Here is a 12,961-nt window from a genome sequence, read left to right on the forward strand (position 1 = left end):
CCTCTTCTCTGAAGCCCACCTAGCTCCTCATCCCCACCTCCCTGCTCCTTCAGATAATACTGAATATTTCCTGGTGAGTGCTTTCATTATACTTTAATCTTATTCTTTATCACAACTTACTGTAATTGCCTATTTCCCCTTGCCTGAAGGGAAAGAACCATGTCTAATTCATTGCTATACAGTGCTTGGCACCAAGGCTACCATGTACTGTTGTTCAGATTGTGCCCTGAGGCAACCAGCAGTGGCTGAGATCCAGCCTATACTTTACTTGCCAAGCTCTGCACCCTGGCATGGGGCTACCCCTGCCCGGGGGAAACCGTGCTTTCTTCTAATCCTCATAAAGCAGCAGTGTGGCATAGTGGTGGATCTGGCTGTCACACAGTAGGGGCTTGAATGTTAGTGTCCTCTCTTTCTGTCCCTGCTTCGCTCCTCTATCAGCCAGTGCCATGGCTCCTGGGAGTGTGGCCAAGTGTCATCCCAGTCTCCAGACTCCAGTCTCCTCTAGAGCCATGAAGGACATAGAACCCTCAAGGGGCATCATTCTTTGGAGGAGAGCTTCCCTTGGCTCCTCTTCTATTTAGGTTCTGGTTTAGGGGCAGGTGTCTCTGCTAAAACTAAACAGTATGTTACAGCCTTTAAGGATTGAGTAGCATCTTAGGATTTTAGACCTACAGAATTTACGGGGCTCTTCTAGTCAAGGGGATGGCAAACACAAGCAGGGAGGCCTCCTTTCTCCCTTTCCTTGACCATGGTATGACATTGCCAATCAATCACAACAATATCACAAGTTTGGGATGTCTTAGAATCCTCAGCAGGACACTAATACAGCAGGACACAGAATTGACATTTAAAATAAAACATTTCTTATCCTTGATCTAACACAACTCCTTATTTTAGGAATAAGGTGAGGACCTCTGTTCTCCATGACCCTCATTCCTCAACTCTGTCCCTTTATCTCTAGTTAATCTTGACCTGGGATGATTCCCACTGATCATTTCATGAACATTCTTAGATGGCTCCCTTCCCAGCAAGTCTTTCCTGAGCAGTCCTATTCCTTGGAATAAAGCTCTAGACAATTTAGCACTAAGAAACTTAGCATGTTTAACTTCAGAGAGCTGCTACAATCTCCTCACTTATTTGATGGAAAGTTGAAGTCCAGAGATTGAAGAAAAGTGATTTGCCCGAGACCTCAGAACAACTTATGAATATGCCGGGTAAAGTCCAACATTCTAATTCTTGGGCCATGGCTCTCCCTATTATACCTTCTTGTGGCTGAGGTTCATTTCTTATTAATACTCAATGCATGGAATCATAGACTTTGGAGTTAGGGTTAGGGTTAGCGTTAGAATTATATACAGTACCTTTTCCAAACTTCCACAGAAGACAGAACTTCCTTTCTCCATGCTCCATTTCATGTGAGTGTATCAAAAGGGACATGTTAAAACCTAGAGGTTTTAGGAAGCAGGAGATGGGTGTAGTGGAGAATTGCTGAATCTGTATCAGTCAGTTGCTGTTCATCCACTGCCTGACTATATGACTTGGGCTCTGGGTGGGCACTCCCTTTGCTCACACTTTCCTAGACCAAAGCCCTGTCCTGAAATGATCACACATTAACTGACCAGACGATTTAGGGCTCTAGCCTCTCCCATTTAAATGACTGTTTCCCTTAATCTTTAGGTAACACACATCATCTACAAAAAAAAAAAAAAAACCCAATAACGGAATAGAGCAAAACCTGCAAGTTGGAGAGATTTTTTTTTCCCTCTCTACATCCTGACCTCCTTATTTGGTGGCTGCAAATAAAACAGATTAGAAACCAAAATAGACTTCCTTAATCCATTTATCCTAAATAAGAATGTAGTGAACTCACGGTTAGAGTTCTGTAAACTATTTTTAAAATTTGATCCAAATGTAGATTGGGTTTATAAATGGTTGACATGGCTATTGGGTGGATGAGAAAATGGAACTAAGAAGTCTTAGAGGATTATCCTGTGATGTTTTTATATGAAAGAAAGATGCACTTCAGCCTCACTGGGCAATAGATGTCCAGTCAAACTTTCAGCAAAATTATCAGTCTCCTGAGGTATTTTTTGCCCTGCTTCTCTCTCTAATGCATTCTTCCATTAGGTAAATCCTGAATTCTACCCAAGTGAATGTACTGGCTGGACTCATGAGACAAAACACTGGTAATCCACAAACTGGTCATCTTATAAGTATCAAGGTCAGATTGGCCACTATTTTGATAGTCAGCTATCAGTCAGTCAAGGGCAGAGACTCAACTTCTTTGATTCTCTAGCATTCTCTAGTCTGTTCTACCATCACCTTTTCCTTGGTGAACTCCAACTTACTTGTCACCTCTTCTTTGACTTTCTCCCTGAGGCCCTGGGCTAGAGTTCAACACTTCCTCTTTTGTGTCCTCACGGGACTTTCACATAACTCTAACATGTTATCTTTGAAATCTTTGAAGTGACTTGTTTGTTTATAGAGATTTCCTCCACTAGACTGAATTTATTGCCAGAGTCAAAATGACTCATTCACCTTTGTAACTCCAGTATACATAACAAAGTACTTGGTACTAACTAAGCACTGAACAAATAATGGATGAATAATCCATGAATGATAAGTGAGTGAAAGAGTGGTCTGATACAAATGGTCTTTCAATTCCCTTCCATCTTTCTGTTCTGTGATCATATTTATTATTACTCTTACTCAGAACTAAACTCTGTGCCCATGCCAAAAGGGAAAGAGTAAGGAGGGAAGGCAGCTCACCCTATAGGGTGTTTTTGCTCCCTCTTGGAGGCTGTGTAACTGTGTAATACCCCCTTTTTTTTTCCTCAAAGGAGATTTGGTCACTTACAGCACAGGTATGCCAACTCCTTCATCCAAGTGAGTGAACTCTAGGTAGGCTGAATTACGAACATCTGGAAAACTAGATAAGGCATGATAAGAAGGCATGGAAGCAGCTCCACTCTTATCACTTAATATCATTCTACATATATATATTTTTCTCTATCAGTGAAGTACGGAAGGACACTGATTTATCCAAAGCACTGGAGTATCACTGTTTTGTTTTGTTTTTTCCTGAATATTTCTTCTACCCCACTGAGTAAAATATTTGAAGCCAGAAACAGTTCAAGATTAGGTTTACTTATTTGTTTGCTTACTTTAGATGCTGGCCTATGTAAAAGGGTGTGACTGATGAAAATCTCTGGGTACTCCAGGGGTAAACGAAACTTCATAGATTGAAAAAGCAGTCAAACAGCCCATAAACAAAGAACTCCTTTTGCATTCAAATACAAAGATACACTTATTCTTGGAGTGTTAGCTCTTTCTTTTCCCCTTCTGGACCGGAAGATCAAGGTTAAATACGTTAAAGGGAGCAAGATTTCCATACCAAACTTAACAAACCTCTCCCCTAGGAGAAGTGGGATGGAGAGGGGGAATAACAAGCTCTAAAGAGAATTCTGCACCTGGGGTCAGGCTTGAGGCCCTCCTTGGAGTCCCTCGACCCCTTCTTTTCTTGTGGTTGTCCCACCACGAAAAAGGTATCTCTGATGGTAGGGAAATCGTCCAGCAGGGCTCTCAGGCTGTTGCAGTATGCCATGATCTGCCCCCGAAGAGCATAGTGAGACATGTGGCGGTTGAATCTAAAAAGTCAGAAGAAGAGATGATGTACAGAGGTGAATCCAAGTTGTTCCATCTCTCACGGAAGTTCCAGGATATAAGTCCCTGGAGACTTTTCAAAGAGAATAGAGGACCTCTGTCAAGAAGAAACTTCTGTCTTGGTTAGGTTGCTGTTGTCTGAAGGCAGAGACATGGATCTCTTCCAAGTGCCTCTTAGCCGTCACTTCTGATACTGCTTCCTCCGTGTGTCAGAAGGCAGTTTAATTTGCTTTTATCCAGTAGGACTGTGGCTTATTTAAACACAAACCAGCTGATTAATTGTATGGATTTCTGTATAATACTGTTGTTTATTGAGTTCAGAGTCATAAATCAGCATGTGTAGTTCACATATACTATACTTACTTCTGGCAATATTCAGCTATAACATCTCTCTTGACTTTCCCAATTTCATCCTGTGATAAAAGAGAATGACAGTTTTCCTATTAGACAGTTGGCTATAAGAATTCCCCAAGCTAATACATCTGTACAAACTTATAGCTAAGTTAAAGCAGGAGAAGGCCACACAGCTGAGATATTCTTTCTGAAGGTCAACCTACTGGGAGATATTCTGCTGTGGGTCTTTCCTACTCCAGCACATCTTGTGAGTATGCCAAGAATTCAAGGCCCTTACCACTCTTTACCTGAACCATTTCTCAGGGTTATGTTTGCAGAGAGCAGTCTGGAGGGATGAGGTAACATCTCTCTCTAGAAAAAAAAGCAGGTGGATTCCCAAGCTCAATGTTACTCAACCGTGACACAAAACTGCGTGTACCTCGGCTCCTCCATGTTGCCCCCGTGGAACCTCGGAGGCAAAAGGAAATGGCGCAAACATGAGGCTCATGAGGCTGGCTCTGCTGTGAGTAACAAAGTTCTTTGTCTCTGACCTAGGAGTCTTGTGTCCTCTGCCAGCATCCTCAGAACAGTAACAGGCTAACTTATTAGCTTATAAGTAGGCTAAAATCCCAGACCTTGACAAAATTGACAATTATATTGTCTGAACCCTTTCTAATCTGATAGGCATTGGATATTCCTGAAGGGCAGTTAATGAGCTAATATACTTTTCACTTGGTCAATATTTTTGAATATTTTAGTTAAAAAAGTAATTTATTTAATTACTTATCAAAAGGAGTCCTTTGCCCCCATTATTGCTCAGCAGTAATCTAGAAGGTCTAGCCTCCATCATATCCAATTTGTAGAACTTGATTAGGTAAATTGAAGTCCTTCCTTTTCAGTCACAGGTATGGACAAAGCCTAGAGATTGTGAACCTTGTCATTTCATTCCCAAATGAATGAAGACTTGGACTTCATTCATGAATGAAGCCTAAGGACTTCTTCATCAAAAAATTAATGAATAATGAAATAATATCCATAAAATTAAGCAACACTTTTAATTGACAAAGGTTTGAATTTCATAATACTTCTCAAAAGATTAGGTTAGTATAAAACTGTTTAATAGAAACATGGTGGTAGTGTCTGAAAAACCAAGATAACAGGTGAATTTGATGGCAAGAGCCCTTGTGTACCTTGTCTAAACCCCCTAAGCACCTGTGGGTCACTCAGGAGTTGTCAAATGTTCCAGAGTAGGTGCTGAAACTAGGTCTGCTTAGAAAGTGACAAAACAAAATGTGCCCTTGGAAAAACGCACATATTTTAAAAACTAGACTGCAATTAGCTTGAATTCCTTCCTTTCTATTTCTTACTGAACTCTCTTTTTCATTTCTTTATATTTTCAATAGTTCTAACCAAATAGGCTGAAAGCAACAGGTTCCAAATTAAAAATTTTTATTTGTTCAAATGTAAAAGATGATGAGATCTTTAGGGAGCCCTTCTTACTACACTCACGAGGTTCTTCATTCTGGCAGCCATGGCTTGTTTCCTGAGGAGGAAGGCGTTCAGCATAATGTCCCGCAGCCCCACCTTTTCTAGTTGAATAGACACGAAAGCTTCCAGAGCCCTGACAAGTGAACAGAGACATGTGAGCCCAAGGCAGGAGGTGAATGGACATATAACAATAAGACTGGTGGACAGGAACACCTGGGGCTGCATACTGGGCACTGCAACAGGAGATCATGTGGCTCTGTTTCTGTGGTTCTTACCTGCTCCAAGTGTTTCTCTTATATTCAGTGGGGATGCTGATATGTCACCACCCTTGTTGGGGACCCCCATGTGCCTGAGGCATGCATCATCAGTCCCTCTTCACTCCCAAACTTCATAGCCTGGCCCAGTGTTTGTACTCCCAAGGTCCCTTTGTGCCCTCCTGGTCTGAACTGTAGGGGTACCTGGACTGAAGTGGCCTCCTAAGGGTCCTCTTGACTAGACACATTGGTCTTAAATCTCCCATCCACACATTGGGAATGTGAATTTAGAGCACTCAAACTCTGGCCATGTGTCAGATTAAGGGCATCTTGAGGAGTAGAGTGGCTTTGCCTGTTATTTTTTTTTCATTCTAAATTTGCCAGAATTAGACTAGAGGCTCATTGGTATGCCTCAATAAAATATTCAGAGTATTCATAGTTATTACAGAATACAAATGTCGTATTCTGTAATACAAATTATTACAGAATACGAGATCAAGATATAATACGGAAACCCTGGTTTATAGATATATGTCTGTAGAGGCCATGCCTCTCTGACAATGTACCATTCTATTATTCTAAGCAATGGAAAAACGCTTGTTAGAATAGTGAGGGTAGTTCTGTGCTTTTCTGTTTAAGATGTGGAAAATTTGGACATGCTCATATTCTTCTTCCTTATGTTCTACCCTCGTTGGAGTTTGAAAAATATAGAGAGAGGGAAGAAGGAGGGGAAGAAGGGAAGAGAAAGAGAAAGGAGAAGAGGGAGAAGAGTCGAGTCTGAAATTAGGAACCGTTGACTCTCCTTCATAGACTGGAGCATATTAGAAGGAGCTGAGCCTTCTTGGTGTTTTATAACCTTGTTTTCAGACAAGGTCTTAAAAATTTAACACATGGTGGTGACTCTGGGAGTTTAGGCATCATTCAGTTCCATAATACTGTTATTAACTAGCTTGAAAGAGGACACTTTTGTTATTATAAACAACCCTTCACCGCCACCCCCGTGCAGTACCTTTTGGTAGCCTGGAATCTTTCTGAAGGATGAATAAGTGTGTCTGGGACTTTTGGAGTTGCAGCTAACAGCATGCTTTCTATGCCATTCACAATTCTGGAATTTCTTCTTCTGGTTGGACCCATTCCACTATGATTTCTCAGACCTGAGAAAGTTATTTCCTAAAATATTTCAAACCAAAGTGAATTAAATTTGTTGGATTTGTAAGTCCTGTGGTACTGACTATACAATTATCTCACAGCCATAAGTGACCCCAAATACATGTAAATGGCTGGATACACTGGGGGTGGGAGGGAGTGGAAGGGAGAGAAGGGAAGGGGAGGAGAGGAGAGAGTAAGGGAGCAAACGGAAGAGAGATACCATTTTGCACAATGAAGAGGTGAGGCACTAAGTGTGACTATTTCCAGAATAGAGTTGTCTAAGGTGCTCTGAGAAAAAACTCTCCATTTTACAAGGTGGCTAGCTGGAGTGCTTTGTATACTGGCCTCTCAAGAAATACAGCTGATGAACTTCATGGCTGCAAGATCTGAAAAATCATCTCAGGGTGCCCATTCTTTTTTTTTTTTTTTTGCGGTACATGGGCCTCTCACTGTTGTGGCCTCTCCCGTTGCGGAGCACAGGCTCCGGACGCGCAGGCTCAGTGGCCATGGCTCACGGGCCCAGCCGCTCTGCAGCATGTGGGATCTTCCCGGACCGGGGCACGAACCCGTGTCCCCTGCATTGGCAGGCGGACTCTCAACCACTGCGCCACCAGGGAAGGCCTGCCCATTCTTGTATAGCCTAAGCATATGGAGGTGGGCTGTATATGCTGCCCTGCATAATGTAATAATGAGGGAGGGAGAGGTGGAGGGAGGGTGGGGAAGGAAGAGGGGGAAGAAAAAAAGGGAAATCTGTATCTTCCAATATTCCTATTGGTTATGGAATTACAGGGCATGATGGATGGAATTCTTTTACATTTGTCTAAAATACTAACTAAAAGAAAAATATTAAGGCTTCAAAGGAAAGACTATTCTTCTTCAAAGAAAGAAATAAGTTCTCCATAGCTGAATTACTGAAGGACACTTAAGGAAAATGAGACAAAAGAAAAATATCTTGGGTTAAAAAGGCTAAAGTTTCCATCTTGATTTTTTCTGAAGACTCTTGGGCTATCCCAGTCTCCTGGAAATAGTAGAATTTACAAGTTCAGAAGACTCAAGAGGTCTTCGAAAGGCTATGAGTGAGCTAAGAGGGAAGAAAATAAGCTCTGTAATCAGATCCTAGTGCTGACACTCAGCTGGTGATCTTGGCTCTGTTCCCTAACCTTTCAAAACCTGTTTCCTCACCTAGAAAAAGGGGATGATGTCCTCCATCTCCTAGGGCTGCTGAGAGGACCCATGAGCTCAGGTATATCCATCACTTAGCTCACTGCCTTGCCTGGACCATAGAAGCTGCTAAGTGGAACCCTTAAATCCTTGACTCCCTCAAGTTGCACTCAAAATCTCAACCATGACCATCTTTTGTTTCTATCCTCACTTTCTTCATTTTTTCCAGTCCCTTCCTACAAATATGATCACATCTATTTTATTCTTAATTCTCCGACCCCTCAAGCTTCCTCTTCAATTCTGACCCAACTTCTTAAAGAGTTATAATGGACTAAATGCTTGTGTCTCCCCCTAAATTCTTACAATGAAGCCCTAACCCCCAGTGATGGTATTTGGAAATGGGGCCTTTGGGAGGTAATCAGGGTTAGATGAGGTAATTAGGGTTAGATGAGGTCATAAGGGTGGGGCCCAAATCTGATAGGGCTGGTGTCCTTATAAGAGGAGGAAGAGACACCAGAACTTTCTCTCTCTCTGCCTTGTGAGGACAGTGAAAATGCAAACATCTGCCAGGAAGAGAGCTCTCACTAGAAGCTGACCATGTTGGCTCCTTGATCTTGGACTTCTAGCCTCCAGAACTATGAAAAAATAAATTTCTGTTGTTTAAGCCACCCAGTATATGGTATTTTGGTATGGCTGCCCCAGCAGACTAATGCAGGAGCTGTAAATATACCCTACTTCTACATTGCTATCATTCTGTCACTCCTTAACTCTGGCAGTCTGGCTTTCACTCTAACCCCCTTAGAACTGCTCTCTCAGAGTCAGCAATGAACTTTTGAGTGAACTTACCTCAACATAATAATGACAAACCCACAGCCAACATCATGCTCAATGGTGAAAAACTGAAACCATTTCCACTAAGATCAGGAACAAGACAAGGTTGCCCACTCTCACCACTCTTATTCAACACAGTTTTGGAAGACCTAGCCACAGCAATCAGAGAAGAAAAAGAAACAAAAGGAATCCAAATTGGAAAAGAAGTAAAGCTGTCACTGTTTGCAGATGACATGATACTATACATAGAGAATCCTAAAGACGCTTCCAGAAAACTACTAGAACTAATCAATGAATTGGTAAAGTAGCAGGATACAAAATTAATGCACAGAAATCTCTTGTATTCCTATACACTAATGACGAAAAATCTGAAATTAAGGAAACACTCCCATTTAGCATTGCAACAAAAAGAATAAAATACCTAGGAATAAACCTACCTAAGGAGATGAAAGACCTGCAGGCAGAACACTATAAGACACTGATGAAAGAAATTAAAGATGATACAGACAGATGGAGAGATATACCATCTTCCTGGATTGGAAGAATCAACATTGTGAAAATGACTATACTACCCAAAGCAATCTACAGATTCAATGCAATCCCTATGAAACTACCAATGGCATTTTTCACAGAACTAGAACAAAATATTTCACAATTTGTATGGAAACACAAAAGACCCCGAATAGCCAAAGCAATCTTGAGAAAGAAAAAGAGAGCTGAGGAATCAGTCTCCTTGACTTCAAACTATACTACAAAGCTACAGTAATCAAGACAGTATGGGACTGGCACAAAAACAGAAATATAGATCAATGGAACAGGATAGAAAGTGCAGAGATAAACCCACACACATATGGTCACCTTATTTTTGATAAAGGAGGCAAGAATATACAATGGAGAAAAGACAGCCTCTTCAATAAGTGGTGCTGGGAAAACTGGACAGCTACATGTAAAAGAAAGAAATTAGAACACTCCCTAACACCATACACAAAAATAAACTCAAAATGGATTAAAGACCTAAATGTAAGGCCAGACACTGTAAAACTCTTAGAAGAAAAGATAGGCAGAACACTCTATGACATAAATCACAGCAAGATCCTTTTTGACCCACCTCCTAGAGAAATGGAAATAAAAACAAAAATAAACAAATGGGACCTAATGAAACTTCAAAGCTTTTGCACAGCAAAGGAAACCATAAGCAAGACGAAAAGACAACCCTCAGAATGGGAGAAAATATTTTCAAATGAAGCAGCTGACAAAGGATTAATCTCCAAAATTTACAAGTACCTCATGCAGCTCAATATCAAAAAAACAAACAATCCAGTCAAAAAATGGGCAGAAGACCTAAATAGACATTTCTCCAAAGAAGATATACAGATTGCCAACACACACATGAAAGGATGCGCAACATCACTAATCATTAGAGAAATGCAAATCAAAACTACAATGAGGTATCACCTCACACCAGTCAGAATGGCCATCATCAAAAAATCTAGAAACAATAAACGCTGGAGAGGGTGTGGAGAAAAGGGAACCCTCCTGCACTGTTGGCGGGAATGTAAATTGATACAGCCACTATGGAGAACAGTATGGAGGTTCATTCAAAAACTAAAAGTAGAACTATCATATGACCCAGCAATCCCACTACTGGGCATATACCCTGAGAAAACCATAATTCAAAAAGGGTCATGTACCACAATGTTCACTGCAGCTCTATTTACAATAGCCAGGACATGGAAGCAACCTAAGTGTCCATCGACAGATGAATGGATAAAGAAGATGTGACACGTATATACAATGGAATATTACTCAGCCATAAAAAGAAATGAAATTGAGTTATTTGTAGTGAGGTGGATGGATCTAGAGTCTCTCATACAGAGTGAAGTAAGTCAGAAAGAGAAAAACAAATATAGAGAATTGATTTGAGGACACAGGGAGGGGGAAGGGTAAGCTGGGACGAAGTGAGAGAGTGGCATGGACTTACATATACTACCAAATTTAAAATAGATAGTAGTGGGAAGCAGCCATATAGCACAGGGAGAGCAGCTCGGTGCTTTGTGACCACCTAGAGGGTTGGGATAGGGAGGGTGAGAGGGAGACGCAAGAGGGAGGAGATATGGGGATATATATATATGTATAGCGGATCCACTTTGTTATAAAGCAGAAACTAACACACCATTGTAAAGCAATTATACTCCAGTAAAGATGTTAAAAAAAAAAAAAAGCAACCATCCTAGCTACTACATGTTTCCAAGGATTTTGAATCACATCAAAGAGAATGTTATTAATGAAAACATTTTGGAAGAAATAAAACTAGAGATATTGTTGCATCTCACTTCTCTATGTCAAACTTTTAACCATTTATTCCCAGAAGAGAAATTTGAAACATTAAGGCAAAATTGTTGGGTAAAAGATCCATTCGCTTTTCGAAACCCAGAATCAATAATTGAGTTCAACTTGGTGCCTGAAGAAGAAAATGAATTATTATAGCTCAGTTCTTCATATACATTGAAGAATGATTATGAAACATTAAGTTTATCGCATTTTGGATTAAGATAAAGGAAGACTTTCCTTTGATAAGTCGAAAGAGTGTCCTGCTCTTATTACCATTCACAACAACTAGTTTGTGTGAGCTAGGGTTTTCAGTCTTAATCCAGAAAAAACAAAGGAAAGGAATGGATTAAATGGTGCAGCAGATATGCAAGTAGCATTATCCTCCTGTGTTCCAGACTGGCATGAACTTATGAACAGGCAAGCACACCTACCACGTTAAATAAATCTTTTTTTTTTTAAATTGGAGTATAGTTGCTTTACACTGTTGTGTAAATAAATCTTACCTGGTTTTTGTTTTTTCATTTCTTATTTTGTGATTTTTTATGTGTTGTATTTAAATGTTAATCTAGCACTGTATGTGATAACTTTATGTTTTAATTTTTGTTATATTTAATACTAATAAAATCATAATGTAATTTAAAAAAAGAAAGTAAAAGGGAAAAATTTGCCATCTACAACTTCAAAGGAATATTATCAATATGTCTAATCTAATTAGTGCATAACTATGTGATTCTCTGCCTCTTTATTACTTTTTTATCTTTGGAGTAAAAATTCTTTAAAAAGAAAAAAAGAATTAAGGGTCCAGAAATACACTCTTACATTTATGGTCAACTGATTTTTGTCAAGGGTGCCAGGACAATTCAATGGGGAAAAATGAGTCTTTTCAACAAATGATACTGCGACAGCTGGATAAGTACACTCAAAAGAATGAAGTTGGGGCTTCCCTGGTGGCGCAGTGGTTGAGAGTCTGCCTGCCGATGCAGGGGACATGGGTTCGTGCCCTGGTCCGGGAAGATCCCACATGCCGCGGAGCAATTGGGCCCGTGAGCCATGGCCACTGAGCCTGCGCGTCCGGAGCCTGTGCTCCGCAATGGGAGAGGCCACAACAGTGAGAGGCCCGTGTACTTAAAAAAAAAAAAAAAAAAAAAAAGAATGAAGTTAGACCCCCTATCTCACACTACATATAAAAATTAACCATAAATGAATCATTGACCTGAATGTAAGAGCTAAAACTACAAAACTTTTAGAAGAAAACATAGGAGTAAATCTTCCTGACTTTGGATTAAGCAATGGTTTCTTAGATGTAACACCAAAAGAGTAAGTGACAAAAGAAGAATTGGTAAATTGGGCCCAGTCCCGAAAGCGATGGCGGTTGCAGTTGTGGGTCTTACTTCTCCTCCCTTGCCCTAGAGGATCTTCTCTTTTTCTCCCTTTCTGCCATTCCAGCAAGCTGCAAACCCTCTGAAAAAAATGCCTCTGCACCTCTAGCTCTTGCAGAGGTTGGTGTCTTTAGTGGAGTCTCCTATTTCAGGGGGACCTTCAAGATGGCTGACGAGTAAGACATAGAGATCACCTTCCTCCCCGCATATACATCAAAAATACAACTACATGTGGAACAACTCCTACAGAACACCTATTGAACACTGGCAGAAGACCTCAGACCTCCCAAAAGGCAAGAAAATCCCCACGTACCTGGCTGTGCAGCTGACAGGATCAGGCCTGACACCAGGCCTGGTGTCAGGCCTGAGCCT

At 40.7% G+C, this 12,961-nt stretch overlaps 1 protein-coding gene across 1 annotated transcript in view; it reads right to left on the reverse strand.

Moving 5' to 3' along the window:
- LOC113610814 (coiled-coil domain-containing protein 162-like) overlaps nt 1-12,961 on the reverse strand; it is a 53,503-nt gene that overhangs the window by 27,525 nt on the left and 13,017 nt on the right. Inside the window, 4 exon segments of the mRNA XM_027089233.1 lie at nt 3,471-3,647; nt 4,027-4,076; nt 5,506-5,617; nt 6,748-6,908. Of these exon segments, the coding sequence (XP_026945034.1) occupies nt 3,471-3,647; nt 4,027-4,076; nt 5,506-5,617; nt 6,748-6,872 (464 nt within the window). The 5' untranslated portion in view covers nt 6,873-6,908.

This window comes from Aethalodelphis obliquidens, unplaced genomic scaffold, assembly GCF_003676395.1.
Source record: "Aethalodelphis obliquidens isolate GAN/ISIS:26980383/991018 unplaced genomic scaffold, ASM367639v1 scaffold3, whole genome shotgun sequence".
In the NCBI taxonomy this organism is placed as follows: domain Eukaryota; kingdom Metazoa; phylum Chordata; class Mammalia; order Artiodactyla; family Delphinidae; genus Aethalodelphis; species Aethalodelphis obliquidens.